General features: G+C 38.2%; 1 protein-coding gene and 1 pseudogene across 1 annotated transcript in view; both read right to left on the reverse strand.

The window, feature by feature from the left end:
- The window catches only part of PLSCR4 (phospholipid scramblase 4), a 48,624-nt gene extending 32,215 nt beyond the window's left edge, over nucleotides 1-16,409 (reverse strand). The window contains exons 1-2 of the mRNA XM_006895121.1: nucleotides 16,403-16,409; nucleotides 13,515-13,619 (exon numbers count right to left, since the gene is read on the reverse strand). Of these exons, the coding sequence (XP_006895183.1) occupies nucleotides 13,515-13,619; nucleotides 16,403-16,409 (112 nt within the window). The remainder of the gene's footprint in view (nucleotides 1-13,514; nucleotides 13,620-16,402) is intronic.
- On the reverse strand, nucleotides 2,680-3,574 carry LOC102843987 (annotated as a pseudogene).
- Nucleotides 16,410-17,023: the final 614 nt, after the last annotated feature.

The following is a 17,023-nucleotide window of genomic DNA, read 5'->3' on the forward strand; positions in this document are numbered from 1 at the left end:
AATAAAGGAATGAAAATATAAATTTTCTGCAAAATTACAATTAAAATAAAAAAATGTAAAAAAAAAACCACTATAGTCTTTGATCTTTTTCAATGCTTTAAGTTTTCTTCACCTTCTACAAGCAAGGTGGTGTCATCTGCATAATGTAAGTTGTTGATGCATCTTTATCTAGTTCATATAGGCCAACTTCTCAAATTATTTGTGCAGTATAGAGATTTACCAGGTAGAGAGAAAGGGTCCAACCCTGACAAATGTCTTTCCTGATTTTAAACCACAGGCTATCCTCTCAGTCTGTTTTAACAATCACTTCTTAGTGCATATGCGGTTCCACCAGAGTACAACCTCCATTCTTTTCAATTTTATTGACAATTTATTACGACCACAGTTAAATGCCTTTGTGTGGTCAATAAAACACAAGTGAAGATCTTTCTGTTTTTCTCTGTTTTCACCAAGATCGATTTGATGCCAACAATGAAATCCTTTTTTCCAAGGCCTTTTCTGAATCCTGCACCAATTTTTACAATTTCCTGTCAATGTATTGCTGTTGTCACTTCTAATGTTCCTCAGTAAAATTTTATTTGCACCTGGTATTAATGAGAGTGTTTGATATATTTGCATTCTGTGGGATCATCTCTTAAAAATAAAAAGAGGAAGCAATATGGAGGGCTTATAGTTTGTTGGCCAGGAACCTGTCTTCTAAATTTCTTGGTATAAGTGAGTGACATACACAAGGCTGCTTCTGTTTGCTGAAACAATGAGACTATTATTTCATCAATTCTCAGAGCTTTATTTTTAGCCGGTGTCTTCAGTGCAGCCTGAACCTTTCCTTTCAGTGCAATTTGCTCATGATTATAGACAACTTCCTGAAATGGCTCAGCGTGGATCAATTCTTCCTGGTGCAGTAGTGCTGTGTATTCCTTCCACTCTTTATTCTTTCTCATTCAGCCTTTTGCCCATAGAGTCCTTCAGTTTGGCAGCGTATGCCTTAAATTTGGTCTTCGATTCTTTCAGCTGGAGAAATGCCGAGTGTGTTTTTACCTTTTGGCTTTCTAATTCCAAGTCTTGACACATCTCATTGTTATATTTCTCAAGTTGCTAGTAGAAATCTTCTGTTCAGTTCTTATTTCATAATGCTTTCCTTTTAGGTTATAAGACACCTATTTAGGTGTTCTTCCCCCTTATCTTTTTAAATGATTTTTTTCAAATGATATTTTTATTTATTCATGGATTATGTCTTTGAGGTTATTCCAAAATTCATCTGATCTTCAGTCAGTAGTTTTCAATGCATCAAATATATTTTGAGACCTTTTTTTTTTTTTTTTTTTAAATTTAGGTGGAATAAACTTGGGGTAGCGGTTTGGCTTTCATGGACCTGTACAAGTTTTCATCTGGTTCAGTTTGGACTTGCATACAAATAATTAGTTGTTTGTTCCACAGCTTGTCCCTGACCTTATTTTGGTTGACGGTAATGGACTTTTCCACTCTTTCTACAGATGTAATCAATCTGATTCTTGTGTATTCCTTCAATTGAGGCCTATGTGTATACTTGTCATTTATGTTTTTTCAAAAGGTATTTGCAACAAGCAAATCATTGATTGTATCAAATTCTATCCTGTGATCTAAAGCCTTATTTTTTATGTTTTAAAATTACCAGCCCTTCTTTGTTACCAATTTTGAATTCCAGTCACCAATTATTATTAGTGCAACTTCATTGCACGCTCAAGCAATTTCAGACTTCCGAAGTTGGCTGTTGTTATATGTTGTATGTACCGTCGAGTCAGAACTGACTCATAGCGGACTCTAGCAGGTTTTCAGAGTCAGTAAATCACTTGTGAGAAGACTGCCTATTTTTCTCCCATGGAGCAGCTGCTGGATTTGAACTGTGTGCCTTTTAGTTGGCAACGAAGCTCCTAACCACTAGGCCATCTCTTCATTTTCATCATCAATGGCTGATGACTATGTATTTGAGTAATAGTATTATCAGGTCTTTCTTGTATGTGCATGGATATTACGCTATGACTGGCATCATTACACTTCAGGACTCAATCACGGCTAACAACCTAAAACCAATTCAAAGCTGACTCCAGTGGTTTCTGGAGCTGTAAATTGCACTGGAGAAGACAATCCATCTTTCTTTCCAAGAGCCACTAGTTTATTTGAACCACAAAAGAAATGCTGCATTTGGTTTAGCAGCACAACTAGGCCACTGGAGCTTTCTGTACTTTAAGACCGAACTTGAAATACTTTTTTTTTACTATAGAAAAATTTTCTTTATTAATTACCCCAAATGTATTTCTTTAGATACAGGAGTTTTAAACTCAAATACTTAGGAGAAAACAAGTTAAGATTGCATTATACTGCAACTCATTATCAGTAACATATTGCAAAGCTAAACAGCTTGGAAAAAGAGGGTGGAAGGGAAGGGGAGTGAAGGAGGGAAGATAAAAAAGGGAATTAAGTTGAGTAAGTGGAGTTATTCTTTTTCAATTCTTGGGAAATATGAAGTCCTTGCAAGCAGAGCTCGTTTCTGCAGATTATTTTCCAAAAGTGTACCAAATGGAACCAAAACGGAGAATCCCTTAAGAACCTGAAGGGGTGCAACATTAAAAGCTACGATTATCAGGTAGCAAGCGTTTCAGCCTTCAGTTGCTAGGCGCTTCCTTCTCCTGTGCCCAAGAGTTAATGGGATGAAAACGTCTTCCCCGTGATTGTTTTCATTTCTTTCTTCTCGGCATCTGGGCGTGCACAGTTCAGCACCTTGAGGAAGTCAGATGTTTTTGCCCACCTACGTGTGTGAAAATATAGGCCTTAGAGCACTTGATGTGGTGGTGCAGGTAGTCCCGGAACGTGTGGATCAGGTTGATGGTATTGTCTCGGACATTGGTGTTGGTGTGTCGAGGAAACAGCACGAAGGTGATATAGCCAATGTTGTCGCCCACAGCAGCATCGGTGTCCTTCAGTTCGAGAGGAGGTTCCCTGTGGCTGAAGAGGACCTGTGGTGCTGTGTAGCTGGCTCTGTGTCCTTCTTTGAATTCCTGCATAAACACTTTTCCAATGACCACATCATCATCATCTTTGAACACTGTGCTGAAGACTCGTGTGACTCTGTCCTTTTTAGACTCAACACACATGGTTTCATCATCCCTATAAGGAATAACTGCCCTATTCTCTCCTTCCTTGCCTTCTTCTTGGAACTGTAAGTATTTCTCAAAGACAGAAGCAAAACAATTTCGTTTCAACATGCCAGTCTGATGCACGATGGAATCCTTGGAGGCTGGGAGATTTTCAAGGTCATACGGTAAAGAGACATTGTATCCCGATTCTGGGTTGACCAAGAAACTTCCATACACTCTAATAACTCATCAGCGCCATGTGCCTGAAGTTCCTTGTAGAATTTCAAAGAAATACTGATCATCCCTTTTGTTTTGTCTCCATCAGGATTTGAAATATGATAGAGGACCCCATCAAAATCTGCAAATGTTACTTCTACTGCTTCTGGTTTGTTTCTGGCGGCCGCGTTCTCGAACTTGAGCGCGAGCGTCTCCTCGATGATGCGGTTGTTCACCTCCAGCAGGATCACTTTGGCGGCTGGTCCCCCAAAGCCTGAACCCACCTGCAGAGCCGCCAACGCCTCACCGACAAGCCGGGTCCCCGCCCAACCCCCTGGCTCTGAAATACTCTTTTTTGACAATTAATGAGACACCAATCTTCTTCAATTTTTCATTCCCAGCATAGTACATCAGGGAATTGTCTGGTGCAAAATGGCCGATACTAGTCAATTTCAACACACTAATTCAAATTATTTCAAAGCATTCCATGTCACTGTTAACAACTTCCAGATTTCTCAGCTTCATACTTCATACAGTCCATATTCCAATTATTAATGGATGCTTGTAAGCCATTTCTCTTCACTTTGCTGACGGCTTGCCTCTGTCTTCAGAAGAATGATTGACCTGTAATTTTCTTTTCTTCTGGCATGTCTGCCTAATTTTGCCTTGGAGGTCATAAGACTTTATAGAATAAAATGTGTTTACTCATGTTTTTGGAGGAATTTGTGAATAATTATTGTTATTTATCCTTTAAACATTTGTCAGGAATAATTATTATAGAGTTTTGTTCAAATATTCTGTTTCCTTGTTTATCTTTCTAGTTGTTCTGTCCATTATATTAAAGGATGCGGTTTCTAACTTGTTTGATTGTTAATTGTTCTTTACAGGTTTTTGCCATCACAATATTTTATGTCAAAATTTGCATATAATAATTATAGTTTTCTTGAAGGATTGATTCTTTCCACAATTTTAAATTGTTTTACAACTGAATTTACTTTTAATAACTTCAGCATCCTTGAATATAATGAAAAATAAACTAGGTTTTTTGTAGTTTTTTTTTAAATTTTTAAAATGTTTTTATCTCTAGTAGCAATTATTACTTTAAAGTCTATTTTGTGTGACTTGTTAACAGTTCATGGTTTCTCATCAACAACTCAGTTTGACAAGCAACCTGATAGAGTGCTTTTAAATTGTAGATTTGTCAGATCCATTCAATAAATTGCAATTGTAATTTTTTTTAAAAGAAGCAGACTAGTCATGAATAATAAAATAGAATTAAGCACTATTGACAAGACACAGTGTGTATTTATAGATTGTTAGGAGTTATGATAAACTGTCCTAAGAAATCCAAAGCCTGATGGTTATGACAGAACAACATGGTAAATACAGTTACTGTGATGAATTGTGTATGTAAAAAAATGGCGAAACAGCAAAGGTTTGGTTTTATAAATACACGTGTAGGGCAAATATATATATTCGTTATGTTGTGGACCTTTGAGTTAGAATCAACCCATAGCTGACTCTCCAGTGGGTTTCCAGGGGTAGTTAATTGCTCATCCTTCTCCCACGAAGCAGCTGGATTTGAACCACAAGCCTTCAGAATTGCAATGCACCTTCTTGTATGTGTTTGTGTGTTTATCTGTTATTGTTATGTGCCATTGAGTAGCCTGCGATCTAGGTACAGCAGCTCTGAACCCTGCTCTGTCCTGAGCCAGTCTCACTGACCCTGACACATTACTTATCAAGCCATCTTATCTGGTGTCTTCCTGTCCTGCGCTGTCCCTTCACCTTTCAAGTCCTTCTCCAAGGATCAGTTCCTTCTGGCCACGTGCTCTAAGTATGTGAGATGGAGCTTCAAAATCCTAGCCTCCAAGGAGAAACTCTGTTTCATCCTCTCCAAGACAGACCTATTTGTTTTGTTGGTGGTCCATGGTATGTTTAAGATTCGGGGGGTGTGTGCGTGCGTGCCATTGAGTCGAATATTACTCATAGCAATGCTATGAGCAATGGCTCTGGAACCTTTGAGCCAATCTCCTTGTCTCAGATATACTTGCCCCCATCAACACAGTCATCCAGGGTCTTTTTTTCCTGTGCTGACTCTCCACCCTTCCAAGCATGAGGTACTTCCAAGGACTGTTCCCTCCTGGCAACATAGCCCATGTATATGAAACTGAGTTTCAAAATCCTTGCCTCTAGGGAGCAATCAGGTTTCACACTCTCCAGGGCAGTTGTTCAGTATTAGGGATTCAGAACTGACCCATAGCTGACCCTCCGGCGAATTTTCAGAGACAGTTAATCACATGGGAGGAGACTGCCCATCCTTCTCCCGTGGAGTGGCTGGTGGCCTCAAACCGAGTGCCTTCAGGATTGCAGAGCAGCCTCCTCTTGCCACTGGGCCACAAGAGCTATTTAAAATATATTTTAAAAGATGCAATAGAAAAATTTTTATTATGAGCATATATTATCCAGAAATGAGAAACCACTCCTCTTTGAGCTTTGAAGTTGTCATTTAGGGTTATAGGATTGGCTGTGTATGAAGCCATGCTTTAACTTTGTTTTAACTATATGATCTTTCACTTATTCTTCATTGATTCCGTGATTTAGTGGTTATTTTAATAAAGATCTTTGTATATAACAGTAACATACAGAAAACAGTGTGAGGACTAGTTGATACGTTCCATTGAGTTGGAATCAACTCATGGCTGAACTTCAAGGGGGTTTTCAGAGACAGCAAACAGCACAAGAGATTGTCCATGTGTCTCCTAAAGAGCAGCTGGTGGATTCGAACTGCATGACTGTGGGTCGGCAGTACAGCTTCTTAACCCTAGGCTATCAGAAACAATCACATTGTTTTAAAAATATCTGGAGCAAAAGACTTTTCTGCTGGAACACGTATCCACAATAGGAATAAAATCTAATACAAATAATAGTTACAGACGGAATTTAGAGACATTAATTAAAGCTAAGTATTTTAAATACCTTAAATATTTTAATCCTTGGGAGTTCCTTAAGTATAAAAACATCTAGTGTTGATCATCACATAGAAGTATACAATCCAGCCACTAGGTGGCGATGTCAGGGAATTTTTGTTATTATCTATACCTAAAATTCATAACTAAAAAATCATTAGTGTATGAGATGCAATATATTATTTTCCAGTGTTAATTTGAATGGTATTTCCTGGTTTTGTCCAGGTTTTGTGTGTGTGTGGTGGGTTTTTTTTAAAACATAGAGTAGAGAAGATAACATTTTCTCAGATGAACAGAAGCATTTCATTGTTCTTAGGAAGAGTAGTATTTCAGTTTCTGTAATAGGGGAATATATGCTTTGGACATAGAGTTATTAGCGAATTTTACACAGATTATATCTGGTGGCCTTGTGTTAAGAAATTGCACTGCAATCCTGAAAGCACATGGTTCGAGGCTACCAGCTGCTCCTTGGGAGAAAGATGGGCAATCTCCTCCTGCGTGATTAACTGCTTCTGAAAACTTGACGGAGGGTCAGCTATGGGTCGGTTCTGACTCTATGGCACACACCAACAACATATTTAAAATTATTGAAATTTCCTGTAGAAATGGCCACATAGAGCTTGGTTATGCTTTCTTGTTGCTAGGTGCTGTGGAGTCCATTATGCCTCATAGCAACCCTGTAAGCAATGGATCTGAGCCCTGCCATCCTTAACATCTCTGACAATGCTTGGGCCCATTGTTGCAGTCAATATGTCATTTCATCTTTCCAAACATGATGTCCTTTTCCAAGGACAAGCAGTCCCCCCAAAACATAATAAAATAAGTGAGATGAAGCTTCACTATCCTTGTCCCTCTAGTGGCACACTGCACCTTGTCCAGGTCATATTTATTGATTTGATTTTTTGACAATCAGTGGGATAATTCAGTACTCTTCTCCAATACCTCAACTCAAAAGTTCATCTTCTGTCATCTTTATTCATAATCCAATTTTCTGATGCATAACAAGTTATTGAAAAGTCTATGACTTGCATCTGATGCACATTGGTCTTTAAACTGCCATAATTGCTTCTAAACACCTTGGAGAGGTCCTTGACAGAAGATTTTCCCAATGCAATACATCTTTTGATTTCTTGACTGCATGGATATACGTTGTTTGTGAAGCCCAGCAAGGTAATATTAATGACTACTTCAATATTTTCTCCCTCTATCATGGTGCCGCCTACTGGGCCAGTAGTGGGGATTTTGGTCTTCTTGATGTTGAGATATAATCCAGGTTGAGGGCTGTAGTCTTTGATCCTTTGCAGTAAGAACCACAGGTCCTTTTTGCTTTTAGCAAGCAAGATTGTGTCATCTGACATAACATAGTTTGTTGATAAGTCTTCCTCTGACCCTGATATCACATTGCTCTTCATACAGTAAAGTCAGTCTCTCAAATGATTCACTCAACATATGATTGAATAGATATGAGAGAGGATACAACCCTGGTGCACACTTTTCTTTATTTTAAAAGCTGCAATTTCCCCTTGCTTTGTTCACACAATAGCTTCTTAGGGTGAGTATAGGTTTTATACTAGCAAAATTAAATTATCTAAGATATACAATTTTTGTTGTTGTTATGTGCCGTTGAGTCACTTGTGACTCATAGCTACCCCATGTACAAAAGCCATAAACCTTCCTCTATCCTGTGCCAAATTCACTGACTCTGACACACCTATTCCCATTACCCAGTCACTGAGTCAATCCATCCCATTGAGCTTCCTCTCTTGTGCTTTCCCTCTACCCTCCCAAGCATGATGTCCCTCTCCAAGGACTGGTCCCTCTTTGCAATATGTCCAAAGTATGTCAGAAGAAGCCTCAGAATGCTTGCCTCCAAGAGGCAGCCTGGTTTAACCCTTTCCGGGATGAACCTGTTTGTTCTCATAGCAGTCCATGGTATATTCAATATTCTTCTCCAGCACCACAGCTGAAAGGCATCACCTATCCTTTTATCATTCCTAGTCATTTTCCAGCTCTTTGGACACAGCAAGTGACTGTAAAGACCATGGCCTATATAAAGCACACCTTAGTCTCCAGATTGACATCATTGCTCTTCAGTACCTTGGAGAGGTCTCTGACAGCAGACTTTCCAAATGCAATTTGTCTTTTATTTCCTGACTGCTGGTGACAAGAATATTGATTGTAGAGCTAAGCAAACTAAAGCCGTTAACAGTTTCAATCTCTTCACCATCCATCATGATGCAGTCAACCATTCCAGTGGTGAGAATCTTCTTTTCTTCAATCCATATTGAAGGCTGCAATCCCTGACCTTCTGCAGCAAGTGCTTCAGGTCTTTCTCAGTTTCAGCGAGCAGGGTGGTGTCATCTGGATGGCGCAAGATATACCTTGTTGTTGTTGTTGTTACAGCGCAATTCGTCTTAATTTCCTGGCTGCTAGTACCAAGAGTATTGATTGTAGTGCCAAGCAAGTTGAAGCTGTCAACAATCTCAATCTCTTCAACATCTGTCATGATGCTGCCAATTGGTCCAGTGTTAGGCATGTAAAAAAACTTGCTTTTGACTTAGCAATGATGGGTTATCCTGGAGAAAGATAGGCAGTCTCCTTCCATAAAGATTTACAGCCTGAGAGACAAGATGAAAGATACCTATGAGTCAGAATCAACTCCACAGCAGTGAGTTTGACTTTTGGTTCTGATGAGTTTGGCTCCTGAATCCGGTATAACAGTCTGCACACACCAGAAGGACAAGGATGTCCTAAGGGGAGACGTGAGCTGAACGATCATAGTGATCGAAACCTATGGCGCCACAACAGCTTTGTGGCTGTTGACGGCAGAGACAGGGATCTCTCTTGTGCTCTTACAGCCTCCCCTAGTGGCTTCTACCCCAGCCTTCTATATGAATATTTCTAAATATGAAGTAAGAACTGTCACTGCATCTTGTCATAATTCTCTAAGACATTAAAAATATATCTGCAGATTCTGAAGTGACATCTGCTGATGTTTCAAACATTTATGCTACAATTGAAATATATTTGAATAGAAAGCTGATCAAAAGTATCTTATAAAAAAAGCTGATAGTTTTTAAATTTCATTTCTCAAATTGCAAGTGTTTTCTAAAACAAAATAAAATGTATTAAATATCCACTCATGATAAAAATATCCATTTTTCTGACTCCCTACTCAGAAAACTCAAAATCATTATAATAGAGTTTGAAATGACCAAGAGCTATGAAATGACCCTCTAGCAGGTTTTCCAATGAAGGTCAAGGATTTTAGCCTTAAATATGGATTGAAGATCAACATCAAGAAAACAAAAATTCTCACCACTGGGCCTATTGGCAGCATCATGATAGAGGGTGAAGAGATTGAAATTATTAACAGCTTTAGTTTGCTTGGCTCTGCAATTAACACTTGGTACCAGCAGCCAGGAATTTAAAAGAGAAATTGCATTCTGAAAGCCTGCTGTCAGAAACCTCTCCAAAGTACTGAAGAATAATGATGTCAATCTGGAGATTAAGGTGCACCTATCCAGGCCATGGTCTTTGACATTACTTTCTATGCATCAGAAATCTGGACACTGACTAGGGATGATAGAAGGAGAATTACTGCCTTTGAGCTGTGGTGCTGGAGAAGCCTAGTGAATATACCATGGACGGCTAGGAGAACAGACAAGTTCATCCTAGAGAAGGTGAGACCAGGCTGCTCCATGGAGGCAAGGATCCTGAAGCTTCATCTGACATATTTCGGACATATTACAAGGTGGGACCAGTCCTAGGAAAGGGACATCATGCTTGGGAGGGTGGAGGGACAGCACAAGAGAGGAAGACCCTCAATGAGATGAACTGACTCAGTGCCTGGGGTAAGAGGGGTAGGTGTGTCAGAAACAATAAGATTGCCACAGGATAGAGCCAAGTTTAGGGTTTTTGTACACAGGGTCACTATGAGTTGCAGGCAACTCAACAGCACATAACAGAAGTCGAACAGGAGAAGATTGTCCAAATTCTTCCCGTAGAACGGCTGATGGATTAAAACTGTCTGCACAGTGTGGTGTTCGGGGGAGCACCACAACTTCCTGTGGACTTGGTCACAAAACTTCCCAAGTCCCTACTAAAAGAACAACAAAAGCCACATACCCTCATTGTCATCAAGTCAGAATAGAGTTGACCCTCTGGTGAATTTTTTTTAAATTATTTTATTAATACGTTAATGAAAGTTTACAGAAGACTTGGATTTTCTTCCTCCCTACTCAACTCCCCAGTTCAATTTCCTGTTTAAAAAGATTCTTTTATACTTAAAAAAAAGATTCTTTTATTCTTTTTTTTTAAAACTTTTATTGTATTATTTTTACGTGTACCATCAAATCAGATCTGACTGGTACAGGAGGAGATTGCCCCTCCTTCTCCAGGAGAGTATCTGGTAGATTTGAACCACATACCTCTGGGATTGCAATGCACCGTCTTGCCACTAGGCCACCAGAGTTCCCTAAGATTCTTTTATTCTTGCAAAATTTCCTCCATTCTCCCATCCCCTCCCAGTCCACTTTGCTATGCACCTGTTATTCTGGGCTGTTGTAATGTAAATAATATTTAACATTTATTCCTTTTAAGCAGTTGTTTCTCTCATCTGTTACAATGTTGTTGTTGTTAAGTGCCATCAAGTGGTAGTTGTAGCAACTCATAGTGATCCTATGAACAAAAGATCTGGGCACTTGTATAACGTTCTTCCTTTCTCCAGGTTCACAGGGTTTACAGAGGCAAACTATTTTGGAAGTGGAGGCCACTCCTGCTTCTAAGCTTGTTTTAATTGGGGAGCTCCACCACACACTGCTCACTGTGGATAACCATTATCACATTTGACACATTAAAAAAAAAAATCAAGAACAAAACCACCCAAACATTCCACGAAGACCTTCAGCCAAAACAAGAGAGCCCATATTACAGAGTCCAGTCGCTCCACCCAGTTTCCAAAATGGAGACAAGACCTTGGCCTTAAATTCAAATTCCTGCAGGTATTATTGACTCTAAACACAATGCTTAAATAAAGAAAAAATCTGCACAGACCCTCAACCAAAACAAGAGCGCTATCATATAGAGTCAAGCCAACGGAAGTCCAAAATGGAAGACAAGGGATTTTCAATATATATTGTTGTTTTTAAGTGCCATCGAGTACTAACCCCATAAACAAAAGACTTTAACTTTGTTCTATAGCTATTGTCCTTTCTCTAAGTTTATAGAATTTCCACAGGCATGTTTAGGAAGTAGATGCTACTCCTGCTTCCAGGCCTGTCTTAATCTGTTAGCTAGCCAGATACTATTCATTATTTATCCCATCTTTTCTTAATTTTCCCTCAACCCCCATGTGAGTCCTGTTTTAAAATAGTGGCATTATGCAGTATTTGTCCTTTTGTGACTGAGATATTTCAGTCAACATAATGCCTTCTAGGATCACCCATTTTGTATTATATTTTATAAGTTTCTTGTTTTTCAGTGCTGTGTAGTGTTCCATTCCATGAATATACCACAGCTTCTTTATCCATTCATTTGTTAATGGGCACTTGGGTTACTTCCATCTCTTTGTTACTGTGAACAACACAGCAATAAACATAGTTGTGCATATGTCTGTTTGAGTGGCAGTTCTGGTTTCTTTAGTGTATATTCCTGGTAGTAGGATTGCTGGATCAACTGGTATTTCTATTTCCAACTTTTTGAGAAAGCACCATACTGGTTTCCAGAGCGGTTACATCATTTTACACTCCCACCAACAGTGAATAACTTCATCAGCATTTGTTGTTTGCTGCTCTCTTGAACTTTGCTATTGTTACTGGAGTACAGATCAAAAACCTTCTCCAACAGAGTAAAAAGGAAAGCCATTGACTGGCAAAAAATATTTGGTAAATGATATGTCCAATAAGGGACATATATCTAGAATTTATAGAATACTCCAGAGCCTCAACAAGATAAAGATAAACATTTCAATTACAAAATGAGTACAGAGTAAGAACAGACACTTCACTAAAGAAGGCATTCAGATGGTGATCAAACACATGAAGAAATGTTCAAAATCCCTCCTGCAAATTTTGTGCAGGTTACAAATCACGTGGAAAGAAATTGCCCATTGTTTAACCTCAGATCAGATAATAGATCTGAAGCAAAAAAGGTGCTATTTTTCCACTCAAAGCCCTACTGACTAGGCCACCAGAGCTCCCTGTGTTCCTACTGTTTCTCTTGTTATGTACAGACCAACAGCTGACCCTCCATTGGATTTTCAGAAGTAGTAAATCACACGAGAAGTGAATGTCCATCTTGTCGGCATGAAGTAGTTGATAAAGTCAAACCGTTTTTCTTTGGGTTAACAAAGTAGGCCACCAGTAGGCCACCAAATCTCCCTGTATCCCTGCTAGATTTATAAAAATATTTGCAAGCTCCTTTGGCACAGGGTTCAAATCCACTAGATTGCTGTGGAAGAAAGGCAATTTCCTCTCATGTGACTTACTGTCTCTGAAAGCCCAATGGATGCTAAGCTATGAGAAAGTTCCAACTTAATGGCTTATGACAACAATAACATCTTTATCATTCAAGACCCTTCATCTCTATTTCCCTGCACCTTTCTCACCATTTATTCTAGAGAAGTCCCAGAAGAGGCTCCCATTGACCTTGAGTTTGGACATGTTGCCCTTTCTGCAGGACACTATCCTTTCCCATTTTGATTAGGAAACTTCAAATTATGACAGTAAAATTTTATTTCCTCAGTTAAGGCTCCCCTCTACTCCCTGGAGGAGTCAGCTATGATCTACTATCTTCTGTGCCTCTACATTTTGTTCATATTTCCTTAAGAAAGTATAGAGAAAGCCTCATTATTTGCAAACCCGTCTTCTTTAGGAACTTGTAACTGTGATGGCAAGAATCAATTTATTCTAGATGTAACAATTTCTTGTCACCTAATAGGTGTTATCGAAGTTCATAGAGCTTCCAGAGGCATGTTGCTTAGGAAGTGGATGCCACTCCTGCTTCCAAAACAAACTGAGAGATATTCAGGAGTGTCACAGTGGATCATTAAAAAAAGGCTTCAGACCTTTTGTTCATAGGGTCGCTATGAGTCATGCTCGACTCCACAGCAATCAACAGTAACAACAAATAGATGTTATATACATAATTTAAAAAGAAGCGTCAACTCTCATTATGGCCTTTTGGGGCAATAGGAGATTCTGAATATTTGACTGACCTGGAACAACCTGGGGAGTGTAGTCTGGAGGAGCATCAGACTTTGGCTCTTGCGACTCTGTTTTCATTTCACGGGCTTGTTGTTCAGGAGCTGTGGGCACAACACCTGGGAAGCAAGAGAGAGAAATGATTTATAAAGGGGGAATATTAATATTAATATTAATAATAATAATAAACTTGATTTGTGTATGTGTTTATTGTTAACTTTAAAAAAAATAAATATAGCCAATGTGAAACCAGCTATTTTATTCCATATATATATGGAATATGTATTATAAAGTAAGACTAATCAACTTCATTATGATTGTGATTAAAGTGAGCTGTCATACTAATGGCTCAGCTGACTCTTGTCCGTATAAATAAATTTCTCCCTAGAGATAAGAAAAGTCTTTATTCTATTTATATAATGTAAACAGCACAGGGAGAGATAGCAAAAACTAGTTTTCCTCTCAAATATTTTTTGTACAGTAAATATGTATAAGTAAATACAAACCATAACATAATAAATGCTCAATCACATTTAAGCAATAATTTAACTGACATTTCTAGGGAATCAGATTTTACCTTACTTTTATAAAAACAATCTGCGTCAATTTCAAGAAAGATATCTTTTCTTAACATTATGCTTGGATCAGATGTCAGTCTCTAGACTTGACATCACTGCTTTTAAATACTCTTTTTTTTTTAAATACTCTTGAGACACCTGATAGCAAACATTGCTAAGGCAATTCATCTTTTGATTTCTTGTTTGTAGGTGCCAAGAATAGATTAATTGTAGATGCTCAAACAGGATGAAACTGTTAACAATTTCAATAACTTCACCATCTATCATGATGCTGCCAGTTGGCCCAGTGGGTGAATCTCTTTTCTTGACATTGAGCTGCAATCCATATTGAAGTCTGCAATCCTTGACCTTCTACAGCAAGTGCTTCAGTTTCTTTTCAGTTTCAGCAATCAAGGTTGTGTCCTCTACATAACTCAGGTTGTTGATGAGTCTTCCTCCAATCCTAATGCCACATTTCTCCTCATAAAGCTCAGCCTCCTAAATGATCTGTTCTGCGTATAGATTGAAGAGGTATGGAGCCAGGATGGATCCCCGTCTCATGCTTTTTCTGACTTTGAACCATGCAGTGTTTCCTTGCTCTATTCTAATGACTGCTTCCTGGTCTAAGTATAGGTTTCACAGGAGCCCAATCAAGTGTTCTGGAATTCCCATTGTTCCCAATGTTAATCACAATTTGTTGTGATCCACACAGTCAAATGCCTTTTTATGATCAAGAAAACAAAAATAAACATTCTTCTGATACTGTTTTCAGCCAAGATCCATCTGACATTGGCAATAATGTCCCTAATGCCTAGTGGTTTCTTATAAAACCCTACTTGTATTTCTAGCAATTCTCTGCTGATATATTGTTGTGAGCATTTTTGGATAATCTCCAGCAAGATTTTGCTTGCATATGGTATTTGTGATATTAAGATTCCCAAACTCTGTTGGACCAAATTTTTGGGGGACTAGTAACAAATATGGATCTCTTCCTGTCAGCTGGTCAGGTAGCTGTCCACTAGATTTCTTGGCACAACCTAATGAATATGTCCACGGTTGCATCTGTGGTTAAAATATGTTAATTGGTATTCCATCAATTACTGGGGCTTTGGTTTTTTTACCATTTCCTGCAGAGCAGCTTGAACTTTCACCTTCATCACCACTTCATCTTGATCATATGTTGTTTAAGTAAATTCTTCTGTGTCAGCCAATTCTGTTTTATACAGTGACTGTGTACTCCTTTCATCTTCTTTTGATGCTTCATGGATCATTCAATATTCTACCAACAGCATATTAAGTACTGCAACTCAGGGCCTGAATTGATTCTTCAGTTCCTTCAGTTTAAAAAATGGTGAGTGAGTTAATTCCTTTTGATTTTCTGACTCTAGTTCTTTGCTCATTTTGTTATCATACTTTGCTTTATTATCTTGTGCTGTCCTTTGAAATCTTCTGTTCAGTTCTCGACTTCTTGATTTCTTCCCTTTGTTTTGGCTTTTCAGTGTTCTAGTGCAATATTCAGAGTCTCTTCTGGCATCCTTCTTGATTCTTTTCTTCCTTCCCTGTCTTTGTAATGAACTGTTTTCATTCTTTATGAATGATATTGTGAGTTGTGGTGTTGGAGAAGAGTACTGAACACACCATGGACTGCCAAGAGAACAGATAACTCTGTATTTGAGAGGGTGAAACAAGGTTGTTCTCGGAGGCAAGGATTTTAAAGCTCCATCTCACATACTTAGAGTATGTTGCCAGTAGGGACCATACCTTGGAAAAGGACATGATACTTGGAAGAGTGGAGGGTCAGCTCAGGAGATGAAGACCTGGGATAGGAATTACTGTGGTAATGGGTGCAGATGTGTCAGAGTCAATGGGATTGGCTCAATAAAGGGCAAGGTTCAGAGCTATTGTTCAAAGGGTCGTTTTGAGTTGTAGTCTCACATAATGACACCACCACCAAGTCTTATCATTGAGACTGGAGAAGTTTCTTCCTAGTCTTAGTATGCGATCCCCATAAATGTCATTTTCTTTCACTTTCCAGTCCTCCTCCATCAAGGTAGGCTTGAAGTCCTTAGAAGGATTTTAATTCTATCATCTCTTAGCGGACTTACTTAGTATTTTATTTTTCTTCTATCAAGTTTTCCCCACACACTTTAAATCTTTCAGCACTTAACTGACTTTTAATTCCTTTAGACATAAATGTTGAAATGTATAAATGAATAGAAATATATATATTCCCTTAATGTTAAACAATAATAGAAACAACTTCAAAAATAAAGGAATGCAATTGAGGAAAGCAATTAAACAATTCACCACTAAAAAGCATGTTAAATTTGGTTCGCAAAACTTACCTGACATTATGATGAATTCTAATTAATTCTGAAAAAGAAAACATTTTAATGTTTTAAAATACAAAATTACATTCATCTCCTATTATTAGTTAATGATAACAAATTTTATAACTATAAATCTTTACATTACCTTATATTCAACAAGTACATATTGAATGTCTTGTAGCAGGCACTATTATAGAATCTGAAATATGCAGTCAAACCAGACAGATAAGGTGTCCACTCTACTGGGGTCATGTACTATGGAGCATCTCCATACTAGGTGAAGACTAAAAATGAAAATATTAACAAAGGCAGTGATTAACTGAGTGTTGATCAAAGGTCAGGGACAAGGCTAAGCATTATTCATATACTTTCTACTAGGCAAATCTCTTTACGATGCCTACTGTTACCTCCATTTTATAGATGAGAAAATAGGTTTAAAGTGATAAAGTTTGATATAAAATATAAATATAATTTTAATACAAAATTCATATAGCTAAGTATATAATCAGCCTTACTAAAGTTCTCTCTGGATATAAACTTGACTCTGTGAAAGGCGTCATGGCATAAACCAGCATTTAGATTCTCAGCCCAAATAATCCTCTTGCCAAACTTGAGTTAAAGAGGATGATCAGGCTT

The sequence above is a fragment of the Elephantulus edwardii genome, unplaced genomic scaffold (genome assembly GCF_000299155.1).
Source record: "Elephantulus edwardii isolate Elephantulus edwardi_28Jun2011 unplaced genomic scaffold, EleEdw1.0 scaffold00158, whole genome shotgun sequence".
In the NCBI taxonomy this organism is placed as follows: Eukaryota; Metazoa; Chordata; class Mammalia; order Macroscelidea; family Macroscelididae; genus Elephantulus; species Elephantulus edwardii.